Source organism: Perissodus microlepis, chromosome 7 (assembly GCF_051167445.1).
Source record: "Perissodus microlepis isolate ML-2025 ecotype Zambia chromosome 7, ASM5116744v1, whole genome shotgun sequence".
NCBI lineage: Eukaryota > Metazoa > Chordata > Actinopteri > Cichliformes > Cichlidae > Perissodus > Perissodus microlepis.
Window position 1 is genome coordinate 47,591,388 of NC_140467.1, and position 18,473 is coordinate 47,609,860.

General features: G+C 39.7%; 1 protein-coding gene across 4 annotated transcripts in view; it reads right to left on the reverse strand.

Moving 5' to 3' along the window:
* Window positions 1-18,473, reverse strand: part of LOC146383934 (uncharacterized) — a 43,792-nt gene continuing 25,319 nt past the window's right edge. For 3 of the 4 annotated variants that reach the window (XM_084935530.1, XM_084935531.1, XM_084935529.1), the window contains exon 4: window positions 1-1,028. In XM_084935530.1, coding sequence (XP_084791656.1) covers window positions 839-1,028 — 190 coding nt within the window. In that variant the 3' untranslated portion in view covers window positions 1-838. Of the gene's footprint in view, window positions 1,029-16,263; window positions 16,348-18,473 lie in introns of all 4 variants that reach the window. The other variant, XM_084935533.1, reaches the window with a different exon arrangement.

An 18,473-nucleotide genomic window follows, 5' to 3' on the forward strand; every position in this document is an offset into this window, starting at 1 on the left:
TGTGGTAAAATACTTTTATTTAGCAGTAATCCATATCTGAAATATAGCATCCAAGCAAAACGGCTCTGACATATACAGAACTCAACTCACCATTCTCTCAAGTCATATATGCCTTTATTTATGTAAATATGTTGATTTATTTGCTCTTCTGTGTGTTGGCATGTGTGCTGTATGTGCATGTAGACACATGTCGTGTCATTTTTTTATTTTCATCAATTACATTATAATAAAACTTTTAAATACAGGTCATAATAATTCTCTCGCTCTCTCTTTTTTAAATGTCTCTGGATATAAAAGCTGGTGTTCTGACCCTCATTAGTCCAGTAATGAAGATAAGTCCTATTTCTCTTTATCTCTTTGCCCATAAAACTCTGTTCATTACATCATTTATAAATATGCTCCATGGTATCTGCTATACTGCCGTTCGTGCTGTGCCCCTTAGCCGCTATATATTCTTTTTATATCTCCTAATTGCTTCCTAACCGTGAGTCATATTGTGGACTGAACTTTTACTTTTATTTGACTTCAGCACTTTTTACTTCCCTGCACCGGTGTCAGACCTGTGAGCGTTGAAGAGGCATTTTAAGAGCAGTAACAACATGTGCCTCCCAGTCAAACCATTATTTTAGACTCCAGCAGAAACAGCTTAAATTGTAACCTTTGTAGCTCTTTCTCCACCCACAGTTGTACATTTGCATTTTAATCCACCCGTTCATTTAACATTTGTTCCTTTAAACAAATCTCTGCAGGTAATCTTTTTTTCTTTGTTTTTTCTTTGTTTTTTTATGATCGTTACTCAGTGCATTATAGTATAAAAATGTCTCCATCCTCTCGGTGTTCAGAGGAACCAGAAGCACTTCTTCCGGTTCTTCTTGGTGGTGGCAGGGGGTCGCACTGGTTGTGGGGAGTCCTGTTGGTGAGGTGTCGTGGGCTGGGGTGTGGGTGTCTGTGGCGAGCCTTCTGGAGGGTCGCCCACCTTCCACGTGCGTACAACCTGCCCTTCCTGCAGGCGAAAGTCATGCTCTACACTGGAGATAGAAAGGGAAATGGAGGCAGTTCAGAAAAGTGTCCGTAATTCACATTTAGACCTGCAATAACTGACTTGATGGCCATGTGGGGGCAGCAGAAACAACCAGTGAACGCAACATATGACCTCTAAAGTTGGCTGCACAACCTTGATGGTAGTTATTTGGAAACAATACAACAAGCTGAAACTCACTTGCTGAGGTTTCATAAAGCAGAGGGGAGCTTGCCCCGGACCCCCCATGGGCTCGACCAAATGTGTTGTGCTAAATTACACAACTGGTACTTAAACCTGCTTTAAAGAGCGTGATTTACCGGAAAGAACGCGTACGACAAAGCATCAAACTGAAGCAAGAAGGAGATAATGAGACCCACATCTACAACTTCCTCGCAGACAATAATGAATCTGTTGACAAAGTGAATCAAGCGCTAAAATGCTGAGGATGGCAGAAATGTCGCAGCACCAGCACTGATCCCCAGGACTGCAGTTGACACGCGCTCCAAAGGAAAAGTCAGCAAAGGTGCATTGTCAGTCACATTCAGGTCACATGACCGTGCAGCTCAGGGGCTTGACCGCGAGAATGAGACGTGAACTCTGATGCACCTCTGCAGAACTGTAAAGGTAAAGGTAAGCAATAATAAATGAATGCATGCGCAATAAAGGAATAAGGACAATATTTGCTTACTGAATTACTTTTGTCAGCAGTTACATGTTGGGTAAGCATTTCCCCAATGAACTGATTCTTTCCCCCCTCTCTCTTCTCTTCTCTTTTCTTTTTTCCCCCCATTTCACTTTGCTGCTATTCTTGCTTATTATGCAGTGGCCTAGTTAGATGGTGTTTCTCATCACAGCACAGATGCTGGAAATAAAGAGGACTCCCTCATACATGTGGATACGATGAGAGAAGTGCTGCAGAGGAAGTGAGGAGCACTGAGCTCAGCAGCAGAGGCAGGAACAGCACCAGCAAGGCCAGGAGTTTCCAGGCAAGAACAAAGAGGGCTATTGCATTCATATCTGGCTTTGTAACTCCCACTACTGCAGTCACTCAACCACTCCACTCTGGATGGCCCACTGGTATTCTAATGCACAGACACAAAAAAAGAAAAAAGAAAACAAAAAAACCCCCAAAATACAAATGAAACATCAAACTCCAGACAGGAGCACAGCGTAGGTAACGGGTGTGAGTGTGTAAAAAGAGCAGTGAAGAGGATTTCTTCCCTTGTCGATATTTACAGCAGGTAAAAAAAAAAAAAGTCACTTCAACTAAAGCCCTTTGCGACAGTTGGGACTGCTTCACAGCTGGAAACAAACCTCCAGAGCTGTGTAAAATGAGCCACTAGTCAGTAGAAAAGTACGAGATGGAGACTATGTCTCAATCTGTCACTGCCAGTTTTTATTGCCCTAAAATGAACAGAGTAAATAAAATGCACCATCTTCGCAGTCTCCCTGTTTGTACCAACATACAGCTCGGCTCCCCTATAGAGCTCCCCAGTGGCTCTTGTCTTGCTTCTGCTGTGTTTCCTTCTTGTTTAAATGAATAGCCTCGGTCCACGGTTCTGCGTGATCAAGGCGCATCGTAGGGAACTGTCCACCCTCAACCTTAATTACTGTATCTGCACACTGAGCCCACAAACTGTGGCAGGCAGGAAGCTGTGAACCTAACAGCTCTTTCTCCGTGCTCCTCTTCTGTCCTCCGCTCACGTCTTTGCAAATTTTTAGCTGGAGGCTGCGCCCCGCCACACCTCCAGCCCGTGGGCAATTAGGTGCGTTTTACACACTGTGCGATGATGGCCACGCTTTTGAAGCAGAGTGGCAGACTGTGAGCAGAGCAGAGGGTGTTCTTATAGTCGTGGAACTGTAAGCGATAATGTGTGTGCGCAGCCACACTTGAATTTAAAGTGTCAGGAATGATGGCGATGATCAGATCTGATCAGCTTTATGGTGGTAATCACCCACATCTGAGCTCGCCACAATCTCTGGACATTTACAAAAAGATGAGAGAAGAAGCAGATTTACATATGGATGCAGTGATTTTACAGGGCATATAAAATTAGTACATAGCACTGGTCGGTATAATTGTATTACATAGATACACATAAAAAATGTGTTATTCAGTAATGAATAAAGGAAAGTCTTCTTTAATATACATATACGTGAGTTAAGTAAAGAACGGTTACATGTTTTTGTTCTTTGGGCTCTGTTCTCTAGCACATTCCTTCTGAAATACAATAATACAGCATCATAAGTGCCGTGTTTCAGCTTTAATTTGTGAAGGTTCACATCAGACAGTCTTTGTTCCGGGCTCTTTCTTTCTTTTTTCCAGCCTGACCTTTTTGTTGACCAGAGGTGTGTATGTCTGTTGTGAAACCTCGTAGGCTGTCTTCTTTTGATCATTTCCAGATAATGCGTGACTCACTGTGCAGTCATAAAGGGCTTGTTCTTTGCCGTGCTAATGATTCTCTGTTTTTGCTTTTTGTGTTTTTGTTTTTTTATGTTTTAAAGTCTCATTTTTATTTTTATTTGCATGGCCAGTTGAGTACTTCTTATACAATAACAATCATAGCCTTGCCTCTAACTTTGTCTCCAAACAACCTGAGCTGTCCCTCTGATGTACTCATTTCTAATTTTGTCCCTCTTGGTCATTCCCAACAAAAAATCTTAACATCTTGAGCTCTGGCACCTCAACCTCTGCCTTCTGTCTCTTTTGTCAGGGCCAACATCTCCAAACCATATATCATAGCAGCTCTCACTATGTGAGATCTACAGTTTTGTTTATTCTTTTATCACTTTGGCGGTGTGTTTGAAATCATTATCATACTGAAAATTGAAGATGTTGCTAATCAGACACTTGCACAATGCATGATGGATCAAAAACCATATTGCATTAATAATCCCATACATTTTGACAAGATCCCCAATGCAACTAGCTGAAGTGGAAGCCCAAACCATGACATAGCCTCCACCGTGTTTTGCAGATAGCAATAGAAACTCATTGTTATACCTTTCTCTACATGTTGACTGGATTAAAAAAGATCAAATTCTGATTCATAACTCTGAGACCCATTGACACTTCTTTTCAGCCCAGTTCTTGTGTAATTTGGCATACCTCAGCCTTTCCCCTTCCTTAAGAATGGCTTCCTGAAAGCCACCTTACTGCTGAGACCATTTCTGCTGAGGCTTCAGCAGAAGGATCAACTGAAGGGCCCGATGCATCTCTTCAGGTCAGGTCTTTGCTGGATTTTTTTCTTATTTCTTAAAGACATGGCTTCTTTTGCCGTCCACTTGAGGGCAAAGTTTAAGGACAAACTGGACCTTATGCCACGTTTTTGGATGACAGCTATATCATATATATATATATATATATATATATTAGGGGTGCAACGATACTCGTATCGATATTGAACCGTTCGATACAGTGCTTTCGGTTCGGTACGCATATGTATCGAACAATACAAATTTTTTAATTTATTTTATCAACTTTTCTTCTGACGATGCTGTCTGTGTTGAGAGCTCAGTGGATCTGCATTCGACTACTCCTCCTAGGCTGCACTGTCGAGCGCAGATCCACTGAGCTCAGCGCAAGCTAGCAAGAGAGAAGCTAAGCTCGTTGCAACATGGCAAATTGAACCTCCCCCACCCTCATTCAGATCTGGCCTTTGGAACTATTTTGGTCTTCATGTGAAGTATGACCCTGAAGGTAAGCGCGTCATGGACATAAGTAAAACAGTATGTCGGATGTGCCACGCAATGCTCAATTACATGGGTGGGAACTAGTGTGTTAGCGTAGTTAGCTCGTTAACGTGTTGACGCCGTCCACGCAAGGGGCGATCCGCGGTAGCTCGTTAACGGAGATTTGCTGTGTTGTGGCGTTAACGTCATTTCAGATTAACGCTGACAGCACTAGTGGGAACACAATGAATATGACTGCACATTTACGCCGACATCATCCTAGTGCAAAGACAAGTGGAAGCAGACAAAAACAACAAGCACGCATGCTACAAACTTTACCCGAGTCATTTAGACAGCCGTTAGCACATGATTCTCCTTATGGGGACCTGATATGTTTAATATGCTGCTGAGAGTACAGCCCAGAAGAAGAGTATAGTATATTTTTTATTTTGGAAAGAGACATTTCTCTGTAATAAACTCTCTTTTCCAAAGATGAGTGATTTCTCGATCAGATAGATAGATTTATTTTTTTTATTACTTTGTTGTTTCTGCAACATTAAATTTAAAAACTGTACTTTTGAGTTAAAATATATATTTATAATTTTAATAAATGACAAAAAGCATGACACCAAAGTATCGAACTGAACCGTGAATTTTGTGTATCGTTGCACCCCTAATATATATATATATTCTATATTGGCCATAGGTGTGAATGTGAGTGTGAGAGGTTATTTGTCTCTATGTCTTAGCCCTGTGACAGACTGATAACCTAGAGGTGTACCCGACCACTCAACTTTTGGCAGCTGGGATAGACTCCTGCAGACATGGAAACCCTTAAACTGGATATGGAGTTAAGTCATTGTCTAAGGAGCATCTAAAGAAAGAAAAGCTTCTGAACTTCTTTAAGTTCCCTTGAAGACTTTTCACCTCTCATCCAAGAAGCTTCTTCAGTTCCAAGAGCAATGTAATGTAATGACATTTATTAGTGACCGAAACAACAGACATCAGAGTTTCTGTGTCAACATCAAAGCCCGTCAAAAGTCAACTGAGATCACGTAAAAAATATGATATTTCACATTGTTAAAGTGTAAGTATACCGTTCATTCCCACTGAGTGACCTTACTTTGCACATGCTGGTCCAATCCTAACAGATTTATTGTAGAAACTGCCTTTTATAATCATTCAGTTTGGGAGACAGTGACCTTGCCAAAGAGCACTACCACAGCGCATCTCTACAGGGGATTGAATCAGCATATTTGTAGTTACAGAATTCAAGGTTGTTTCCATCAACTACTTGAAAAATTAGCAGCAAATTAAGTAGAATGATTGAAATGCTCTTAACAATTTTATTAACACTATCAGACTATCAGTTGGATGAAATTCCAGTTGGAAAAGAGGATGATACTTGGCTGCGTGTACTTTCTGTAAATGAGTGCATTACGGAGTCAGGTTGAAAATGATTAAAAAAACTGACAAGGTAAAAATAATATTTTATAACCACATTTTAAAAATATATATATAGGCATAGAGATTAGACACTACTTCATCTCTTTTTCATCCTTCCATCTATAAAACATTCATTCAAGTGCACCAGCAGGAGATCATCATTCCTTCTCTATCTCTCCTCTGTGGTTTTGCTGAGTAGTGGTGGAGAGACATTGGGCAGAAATATAGCAGCGTAAAGGCAATCAACTCGAAATATCTTTGCAATTTTCTCTCCTATGTACTGAATATCCCTCAAGAAAAAAGAAAGAAAAAGCCCCGAACATTTCCTTACGACAGGGTTTGATGAACAGGCAGTCTCTGTGTGAGAGCCAAGTGTTGAGCCACCACACCCACAGATGCAAAACAAAAGATAAACGTATATGCACACACACATATACACTCTTACAAAACCTTGATACGCACAGATAATCTGTAATATTACTACTCAGGAGAACAGGCTGCACCATGAGGTAATATTGTTCTGAGATGGCCTCATCATCTGCTTTGCTGTCAGAGTGTCCCAAACTGTGGTCGTTTACTTTTAAAGGCCCCTCTTTTCCTTTTGGATTAACATTCAGATTGAACTGACTTAGAAATGGGATATAAACAGACAGAGTGTTAGGAGTGTCCAAGGCAGTTGTTTGAATCTAGCATTTCATTCTCCCTTAAGGTGGTAATTTATCCAGCCTGGTGTGATTTGTTGAGCACGTCTATTTCAGTAAAGCATTAACTATGATGAGGGATCTTGAATTCAATCTTTCCCAGACACTGACCCATGTACTGCTGCTTGTATATGTATATACTTTTACAATATTGTGTTTGACCCACGTTTCTGGTGTAACTACACCACATGTCTGTTTTATTTTGTTTTTCTCTTGAAGCAGAGAGTAACGTAATGCTTATAATTAATATAGGAACTAGAGGTGTATTAAATGGGAATATACAGCACTGAGCAATACTGTACAAGTCATTCAAGATCTTCGAGTCAAATGAACGACAAGCACGAGTATCTAGGATCATCACTTAGAAATACTGCATAGAAAGTGCAATTGAATTTTGCAAGGCTGTAATAAGTAAGTAAGCAAATAAGTAATAATAACAATATGATGATACCAGGTTTTTAGCGGATGATCTAATGTTACTGGCGATGGGGCCGATGTCAGTGCCAAACACTAGATCCTAAGTTTTACTACAACTGAGATGGATGAAATTTGAATACAACCAATTAGCAATGGCAGAGAAGCATTAATTGAAGTAGGAAAGGCTGTTTCTGTTGTTGGGCTAAACAGAAAAAGCATAACTGTGTATCATCTGCATAGAAATAGTAGGCATAGAAAGAACAGGTGATACCTTTAAATCTATTTAATAGATGGCCCAAAGGTAACACATATAAACAAAAAAGAATTAAGCTCTGGTGAGGACAGCAGATGAGGATGAAGGATGTGTCCCACAAGTATGATGAAAACTATTTGAGACCAGTCAGTAGGAAGTCAATAGTGAAGTTTACTTAAATAGTACTTTACAATATAAAATAAGATACAACAAATAAAAGTGTAAAAATATGCCTAACAAGTTCTGATCAGCTGACCTTTCAGACCTCATGGTTACATACAGATGTAGCAGTTCACCAGTATAGGTGGGCATCTGACCAGTGATCACCAGCGTTCTAGGACTATAGAAGTTTCCATGCTCAAATGTCGTCTTGGTACTGGATTTCTTCCACTAACATATGACTGTAAGTTAACTGTGTGGTTTTCCCTCTTTGATGTTATGTCCTTTCCAGGATAAACCATGCCTCTGGCCCCTTAACAGGCAGGATGATCTACAGCCCAGTTGTGAGCAAGGCTGTGGCGATAACTCATGTTTAAAAACAAAAGCTTGATTAGTTATCATCACAGATGCTCATCACCTCCACGCGTTTGTATTTTGAGTCAAATTTGCCAGAAAGAAAACAGACATAAACAAATACAAGATAACAGCATTATTTCTATTGTTTTCAAATTTTCTAGAGATATTACAGTGGAGTATTTTGACCAAGATCATCGTGATGTGAAAATCTGATATCGCAATCTCTGCACATGCAGACAGACAAACACATAAACACCTGCCAAAATACTGCAAACCATTTCTCACCACAGCAGGTGTCTCCGTGACCACATGACCCCCCGCCCCCTTCCCCCAACCACCACAGAGAGAGAGAGAGGGAGAGAGAGAGGGAGAAGCAGGTTTGTAAGCTGAAAACAATACACAACTACATGAACGCAGCTGGTGATAGCACCAGGACTCTATAGTCACGCTATCCACAACGAAAGGCCGCACTGTCTTTTGAACAACAGAAAATTTGAGCCAAATGCTATGAACAGCTTGCTATAATGATAACAATTTGTGGATTGTTTTTAAATGCTACTGTTTCTGTGAAGGCCCTTGTATTTTGAACTTAGAAAGCTATTATAGAAAAAAACAAAGTAAATAAAGTTTATTAATCTGAAGTCTTATTTTTGAAATAGCTTTTTTTTTGTAGGGGGCGTTCAAGAGACGTTAGGTGTACAGTGGTCCCTCGCTATAATGCGGTTCACCTTACGCAGCCTCACTGTTTCGCGGCTTTTTTTTTTTGGTGCAATTTTGCATGCTTTTTGTTTTTTTTTTGAACAGCGCATTGTGTTCTGCATTCTGATTGGCTGTAAACCCCATTGTAAATAACCTCGTGCCGTGTCTCCTGTACACTACAGAATGCATTCAGCTTGTCAAATTTATCTAAGTCTTCGATCGATAGCCGTGTGACTCTGAAGTGCTGTTGTGTCAGACTGTCTCTCATAAAGTGAGAAAAATAGATCAGATTATTGCAAAATAAAGGAAGTAATGCATTAGTACTTTTTAACAACAAATCTGGTTGCTGACTGCTTGTGAAGGTGACGTCTTGGCTAGCTAGGTGTGTGTTTGTTCATATAGAGCAAGCTGATTATTCACCGCAATGATCAACTTCTTTGACATTTTGATGCTGAACTACAAAGGCAACCACATCGCTCTCTTAGGATATTTGTATAACATTGATTTGGTGGTGCTTCCGCTGAATTACTGATCTTCTCTTGACTTGTTCACAATAAAGCCTTACTTAAGGCACATGCCGCGGCTAACTTCCATTCACCTCCCACCGCCAGCCACCCTTCAAACTGCTCAGCCATCTGCCCTGTTGGACTTCAATTTTATCCGACCTCTCCGGTGTGCTCGCCGCTTCTGACCTGGATTGTAGTGATGGGTCGTTCGCGAACGAAATGGCTCTTAGAGCCGGCTCTTTGACGTGAACGACGCGAGCCGGCTCCTTATCGCGAGCCGTCACGTGGGTTTTTTTTTTCCTTTCTCTCAGCCTTTCTCTCGCACTTTTTTTCTGCTTCACTCAGCACGCGAGCCTTGTGCTTTACGCTGGGCAGAGGGGGGAGGGGCGGTAATTACACTCAGTAGCACAGAAACAGAGCCAGAGGGGTAGAGAGAGAAAGAGAGCCAGGGACAACAACGTCACATTAGAAAGGTATAGTAATCATCCACAACTATTTTCAGTTGCAGATGATAAAGGATTCAGAAAGTTTATTCATGCAGGCCCATATGACAGAGAATGTGCATGTTTCTTTTTGTTTTCATATTTTAATTTATATTTAATTGTGTTGTGGTTTGCAGTGTTTTGTGTTGTTTCACTTTAAATTTGTAAAAGGAAAAAGCTGAAAATTTGAATAGTTAAAAGTTGAAATGTGAATAGTTGATTTTTGTATTATATGATTTATTTATTACATTTTATGTGGAGTGAATAAATAAAAGTACATTTACGGTGGCCCCTAGAGACAAAGCACATACAAACTTCAAATCACGTACGAACTCTGAAGCACGTACAAACTCCAAAACACGTAAAAACTCCAAAACACGTAAAAACACGTACAAACTCCGAAGCACGTACAAACTCCGAAGCACGTAAAAACTCAGAAGCACATAAAAACTCAAAACACGTACAAAAGACAACAGAAGTGCTCCAGGATGCTAGGGCGCAGTGTTGAGCTTTTGTTACCTAGTGGCTACACAAGCCAGCAAGTACCAACGACAGGATTTGGTGTGTGGTAATGACAGGTAAATGAACATTTTTTTTTAAATTATTTGAATATATATGAGTGCCTGTGTATAAATACACAAACAATACACACATGCTTTCAATTGTGTAATTTAAGTGATCCTAGTAGCTCTGCTTTGGAAGTTCAGTTCATGCTAGAAATGTGTTTTGGAGTTTGTACGTGTTTTGTCTCTAGGGACCACCGCATATATTTATATATAAACATATATAAATAAAACCACTTTTTTTTACGTTAGTAATTCCTTTTGTGCATAATTTTATATTATTGTTAATAATAAATTAATTAAAGCAACAAAACAACCTGAAGAGCCGGTTCGGAGCCGAAAGAGCCGGCTCTTTTTAGTGAGCCGAACCGAAAGAGCCGGATCTCTAAAAAGAGCCGGAAATCCCATCACTACTGGATTGGGACCTCTGGGACTCGCGCTCAACGCAGGCACCTAAGCACGCTGAGACGCGCCTCTGTCGGGGACAAGGAGACTAAGAGCCGGATGGCATTGTTAAACACAAGATCATTGGTGAATAAAACCTTCCTCCTCCCTTTGCTTGCTTTCTTACAGATACTGTAAGTAATCTAGGTGTTTGCCTGGATAGTTCACTTAAGCTGCATAAACAGGTTTCCTCAGTGGTTAAATCTGGCTTCTTCCAATTGCGCCAAATTTCAAAGGTCAAACACTTAATACCGTACAAAGATCTCGAAAAACTGATACACGCCTTTGTGACCTCCAGATTAGATTATTGTAACTCGCTCTACCCTGGACTCCAGCTCGCCCACCTCCACCGATTACAGCTCGTTCAGAATGCTGCGGCTCGTTTCCTAACCGGAACTAGAAAGTTTGCCTCTATTACTCCAGTGCTCTCTGACATACATTGGCTGCCTATTAAATTTCGTATTGATTTTAAAGTTCTGCTGCTTACTTTCATATGCCTAAATAACCTTGCCCCTGACTATCTCACCGACCTCCTCAGTCTCTATACTCCCAGCTGTTCTTTACGATCATCTGGTCAGTTACTTCTGGCCCAGCCCAGGCACCGTCTGAAGACTAGGGGTGATCGTGCCTTTGCCTCTGTAGCACCAAACCTCTGGAATAGTCTTCCTGCTACCATTTGTGCCTCTGACTCTATTCAATCCTTTAAAGCACGCTTGAAAACGTACCTATTCAACCTGGCTTTTCCGACTCGCTAATTCTCACCGCTCATTAATTGCTTTATCGCTACTCATTTCTCTGGATAATCATGATTTCTCCCTATCTCTACTTACTTATGCTTTTGTTTGTTCTCTGTTTTCTCTATTTTACCTTGTTTTAATGACTTACTGTTCAGTGTAATCATTTACCGTTATTCCTTACTGTGAAGCACTTTGGTGTACCCCCTGGTTTTAAACATGCTATATAAATAAAATTGTATTGTATTGTATTGTATTGGTTATTAGTACTATCATTAGTATTATTGACCAGTTAGCCTACATTAGTAGACTAATTGCACTGTAATGTTCAAAACTGGCTGTGAGAAAAGCAGTACTATAGTTCCAGAAAGCTATCATTACATTTATGCTTTATTTGTCTACACACAATAATTTGAACCACTTATCTGCATTTACACCTTTCTCACAAGTGCTCATTTAGTAAGTAGCAGCTAATTGAGTATGATGACATTAATATAAATTGAACATAGTACATATACAGACACTGGTTTGGTTTAGAGAGTGTGGCATTTCAATCCATAGCTCCTCTGAAGTTAGTCTCTGCATCTCAAGACATGTAATAGGGAAAATTTAAGAAATGTCTGGCATTTGAAAACAACATCTTCAAATAAGTATCTTGGGATGGAGGACTTTGAAACTAAATAAGAGCTTCAAATAATTAAGTAATGATCATGAGAAATTGTTTTACATCTAAAGATAATGAGACAATTAAGATGAGAGCTCAAGCATGACAAGCAGTCTGCCAGGTTACAACCAAGTTTTGTTGTTGTCGTCAGATTCACTTTATTGACAGCTGGATGAAACATGTTTCCTCTGAAGGCCTGAACTGGGGTTGATCCCAGTGTAATCACAAAGCTATCCGAGGAGTTTTTGTATTGGACAGAAACACAGTGACACCAGTAAGTTCCAGACCTTAATTTATCAAACTCAAAGAGGTCTGGAAGAAATCTAATTAAAAATCTGAAGATACAGCAGGCTTCACTAACAAGATAGCCGACTCGGGCAAGAACCAGCTGAGACGGATGCCTACAGCAGACTGAGACCGGCTCACTGAAAGGAGACTGTGTGACTGAACAAGAAATGAAAGACACTGGATACATGAATAATACCTCAGGGACACATCATCACAGATTTATGCTGTCCATGATAGGCTTTGACTCTATAATTATGCTAATCATAGGATGCTAAATGTCTAAACGCACGCCATCAGCACTGAGATCACTTTACAGCAAAAAACGTCTTTGCAAACGACAGAGCAATATGATGTATTGAAGCTATTTGTATTTGGATATGAATGTGACTTTTTTCAAGGTCGGCACATTTGGCTGCATAACTAAGTGCTGAAGTTCTTGGCAGCAATTCAGAATAAACAAAGGCAAACCTGTTGTGGATGTTTTAACCTTGTGCAACTTTAACATAATTCTCTATCCTCTCTATAGCTTTTCTTTCACAACTCAAATAATGAATACCCAATATTTACATTTTTATAGCAATTACCCACACAGATTTGACTAATGTGACCTTATTAGAGACCACTGGCACTTTCAAAGGTGCTTTGTTTTTCAAAAATCAACACACAGCTAATCCCAGTGAGAAAAAAGGACCCATCTCACCTTGTTTGTATTTCGCTTCATGTGCATGAATAAGTAACATAAACTGTTTTTTATTAAAAAGACGAGATAAAGTGTAAACATCTAAAATGTTTAAGTTGTTGGGTTTTTTTTAAAAAAAAAAATACACTGCATCGGCATGGTGTTTTAAATAAAGAGCAAGTCAGGTTAAGATTGATTGGTCAGGAAGCATAAGCTAGGGATGAAGAAATGAAAGCAGCTGCTGCCCAGGAGCTTACAGAGTTAGCTTCTATCAGCTTAAGACTTGACCCGCTACTGTAGTCTAAGTCTTAGTGCTTTGTTTACTCTGTAGAGCTCATTGTACTATGGGATGATGGTGTACAAAATGTATAAATGAGACAAAGCTTTACATACACTAAACCATCAGCCAAGAGTGAGGCTGGCTGTCCTTTGCATTCATGGTCTGCTCTGTGGGAAAAGAGCTGCTTGCTGTGAATTCACATTCATTACTGAATTACTTTGGGAGGTCACTGTGCATGCATGCTGCTATCACCTAACTGCCTCTGTCATGAGCTGTTTTGAGCAACTCGATTATTAAATGTAGCATAACAGAGGAGGTGAACTGTAAACCAACACAGCCACCTTACAGGCAAAATGAAATGACACCAGAATTTGCTCTTTATAGAAAATGAAATTAAGTTACGCTAACTGATCCATCATGCCTATAGATGTTATAACGTAGCCATCGCTATGTTACCCAATGGTTTGTGAAGGCCTGTTTTGAAAGTTTGAGATGAGTGTTTTCGACAACAACACTGGTGTTTTGAAACCAATTAATTATTGGCTAACAAAATTGAATTAATGTTTTATTCACTATGATGTGAAACTGATTGACCAAACTCATCAGGAAGGTCTTTACAGAGGTCAGGGCAGAAGATGTTTCCTCAGAGACAGCTGTCGTGCTCTGATAACTTTTACACACCCACCTGACAACTCTGATATATTCTTCAGAAACTCTTTGTTTACTCACTGAAAAACGAGTATTTGTAGCTGTGAATGCTCCCTACCATTTTCTAAAGACAAGAACAATGTCTGGTTCTGCTAAATCCACTACATATGTTGACCAGCTATAGTTGCCAAGCAAATACATTTAAAATTACACTTTCCTATAGCTTCTATGGGCTAAGTCACTCATTTTGGGTCACACCGAGTTAGAATTAGGTCTATTTTATAAATCTTGGTCATGCCATGCTTTGTTGTATGTATCCGCACATTCATTGACTAATTACTTGTCTGTGACAATCAAACCCACCCCCATTTGTCTCATCTCAGTTCTTGAGATTACAAAGCTGCACTTCAGAAACCAATGAGTGATGTCACAGCAGCTATATCCATCTTTTATACTTTCTATTCTTCCATTGAAGTTGTGCTAGCAGCCCATTCAATTCATTTTAGTTCTGAGCAGGTATAACTATACTAAGCAATTTTCCTGAAAAGTCATGTTTACAAATGACCGTGATAACAACAGAGAGACAAAAATAATAAACGTATAAGACAGAAAACAAAAGTAATAAGTCATGTAAAATGAGGGTAATTGTGGAGGGTTAGTTAAGTAATCTTATTGTTATAAGGGCAAGCAAGTCAAGCACTGCTTGCCCACTGAACTCAAAAACACACAAAGTGAAAACAATCTCTTTCCTTTCATTTCACCCAGTGTCTTGTCCCAGTTTGCATCTGCCCTTTAAATTACTGGCATCTTATGGCTGCAGTTGGCTGTTGTCTTTAGAAGTTAGCTTGACTTTGAGTTATTGGAATCTATAGTTTCTGTCATTTTCATGGGCGTAACTCTGTCCCATTAACACAGACTTGTGTTTTGTGAGCTGAGAGACAAACAGCATTGCCTGTCATGCATATTGTGAATAAACCTCTGTTCTCTGTTCGTTTAATACACACAGACAGTTGACCAGCATATTAAACAAGCTACTTCTGGCTCTGCTTCTTTCACTGCTCTGAGATTAGTTATGATCTGTGTGTTATTATACACATGTGAAGATATGTGTGGAATGATAGTTAGCAAAAGTGAAGTAACCAAGCAAATTACTCTGTGATTGAGCATCTTAACAAGCAAGATTTGTCACGCTGATCACCTTGACCACAATGTGTGACGTAGCTGACTGTTATTAGTAGACTGTTATCATTAGATTCAAATGATGGAGAAAGGACACAGAGTTTGATAAAAAGTTGAACAGGTGCAGGGTTCATACATGTATGAGATATCACTTGATTCACCGAAAGTACCAAGTTTAACTGGCTGTTTTGCTACTGTGTCAACATACCAGTTACACTGCCACATTAAGTTTTCATTTATATTTTTAACCACGTGTAGATATTGACAGTCAGCAATGTCACATACACTATATGGACAAAAGCATTGGACCACATCTCTTAATCTTTGAACTCAGGTGTTTTCAGTCCCACTACCAAAATTAAGCACCTAGCCATGCAGCTTCTTATGGCTAGGTGCTTGAGCAGTGTAAAAGTCACCATATGCCACTGAATATAAGGAAAGAAAGAATGAGTACAGCACTTTTCAAGTGTATTATACCTTAGAAGCTGGAAGAAACAAAAAAGCCATGAATTCCATCACAGACATCAGAATAAATGGATACTGGGAGTGGGGGGGCTTTAATGGTAAATCTTTCACATGTCTGCACTTTGCCTATACAGCACCATTTCTGGACAACTGAGCAGGAAAGTTGGATGGTGGATGTCATTTCAATTCAGCCGAGCTGTAATTCTGAGTATAAGCACAGCTTCTGTGTGTAATAGTGGTTAAACACAAAGCAGTGTAGATTTGTGTTGATATGAGCTGAGTGCTGGTATTGAGAAAATTGGACCAAAATTTACTGCTCAGCCTCTCTGAGCTGTTGTGGGCCAAATTTAGTGCAGCATATGTGATGAGGCGTGCTTACCCAGTCTGTCCTAACACTCAAGCCAGGATTTTTCTTCAGCACCCGCCTACAATGAATCCTTATCCAGAACTCAGCAAGGTTGCACATAAAAGAACTGCAAAGTTCTCTCGTTGCTCCAAAGGTTTGTCCATAATTTACTTAGACATTACCACAACACAGCAACTGTAGAGTAAGTCAGCTGAGGGGTAATTCAAAGGCATAACGTGATAGCTGGTTGCACACAGTGCCAGTTTGTCTTCAGCACCGCTGAGGTATTGAGTGATAGCTGCTGGAGCGGAAGGCTCTGATGGATGAATGGTGATTGAGGAGATCTGAAAGATAGAGGTGTGATGGCATGGTGGCAGCTTGCCACTTGTAAAAAAAAAACAATCAACTAGCAGTTAGGATCAATCCATCTTTCTATCTGTCATAGCCATTCATAAACATATACTATTTTAGTAGCTTGCTCTGCATAAAGGGGTGTGGTTTTGTTGCATCAACATTTCAAGGTAATGAAAGATTGCGGCTAAGATGAGCTGGAAGATTTGTGCACAGCTGCAGCTAATATGGATTATTAGCAATGTTTACTTCCCTTTTAGACAAAGAGGATTTTTATTTTGGAAAAAACAAAAATCTCAGCCATGTTTGACGTGCATAATCCATTTGTTTTATGTCTTTTAAAAGATAAAAAAAGTATCAGATATTAGATTTGATGAGTATTTTAAAGCATTCCTGTTGTAAATACACTGAATTAGTCCATTCATGATGAAGACTGTGAAAAAGGTAGGATCCTTTTTTTTTCAGAAACAGACTAAACCCAACCAAAAACTCAGGGTGTGTGTTTTATGACCAATACGGTTATTTTAAGGTTGGATGCAATTCTGATAGATTGTGTCATTTAAGGTCAGGGTTATGATATACTGAAACAGGAAAATGAAGGGTTCATTGTTCATCAACATTGCAGCAGTGTGTTTCACAAATTAAACAACAATAGAAAGTGTGAAACCACTTAATACCACACTACTGCTGGGATGCTATTCTGCTACATGGCTGCAGACTGCTGTAAATAATAAAGGTGGAGCACAAGCTAATGAAAGCTAATATCCCGATATAAGACATCTATCGTCCCGATAACGATATAAATCACAAAAATTTAACATTTTCTGTAAATTCTGTGAATCTCGGGCAGCTCGACTTGCATGAAGTGTTTCCAGCTGGGCGCCGTGTACCTGGAGTCAAGTGTTTTAACTGATGCATGAAACGATACATTTTTAGACATAAGTTGTAACGGCCGCCGTTTTCTTTGTGAGTATTTATTACACAGCGTGCTGCGGGGAAAAGCCTGTTCTAACGTTTGAGTCTAAGGTTTATTTTTAGGACCTGACGGCTCTTTTTTAATTCTCATCCGTAAATACTCTGCATACTCTTTCACGTGATTCAGTTTATTTTGAAAAGTCTCAACAGGATCTTGAGCTTTATTGTGAAAGGTTTATGTGGAAAATAAACAAGCAGACACGCGATGGTTTTACCGTCCTTGTTGCTAATGACAACGCATAAAAACAGGCGCTTGTCCATCCGTAGTGTGGTTATATTAAATATAAGAGAAAGAGAGAACTTTAAGAAATTAATATAGCCACTACAGTGACCAATATTGCCGCAAACGGTTTATTTTGCGACACCACGAAACAAACGATAGCATAAAATGAAACGATAGACATTTTTATATCGTCTTCCGATATATATCGTTATATCGAACAGCCCTAACATCAATACCAACATATCTGTCCTTAACCAATATTGGCTGTTGATATATGTATGTATAAACACCTTTACACATACATCTAAGCTGCTGTTATGATTTATACTGACCCATGACCAGAGATGGGCAGTAACGCGTTAGTAATCCGATTACTCTTTTCAAGTAACGAGTAAAGTAAGGGATTACTATTGCAAAAAAGGTAATTTGATTACTGTTACTTTCCCGTAAGCACCTGCGTTACTGCATGACTAAAACCGGGATTTTTTTGCAAGAGTATCTCATGACAATGACATAAGCAAGTGCAACGTTTGTGGCAACAGCTGTGTGCAGATCAACAATGGATAATATATCGAGTGCGGGAGAGCATATGATCGTGCAGCGTTTAAAGAGTGGAAGTACTGACCTTACTTTGAGTTTGATTCCGTAAAAAGTGACAAAATCATTAGCGTCCGCTGCTCACTGCGTGGGAAGAAAACTTCTTTTTACAGCGAAAAAAACCCACCTAAACTTCCAAGCAAGCACCGACAGTACGCTGCCACTGGAATGTGAAATTCACAGAGAAACTCCCAGATCCTTCCACTGACCGCTGCCACACACCTGCACCAGGGCAAACCTCCGCCTGCCTGCTATACAGGTGAAAATAGAGAAACAGGACCGCTGAGTCTTTGATTTTATTTATTTTCTGCTGTGTTTTACTTG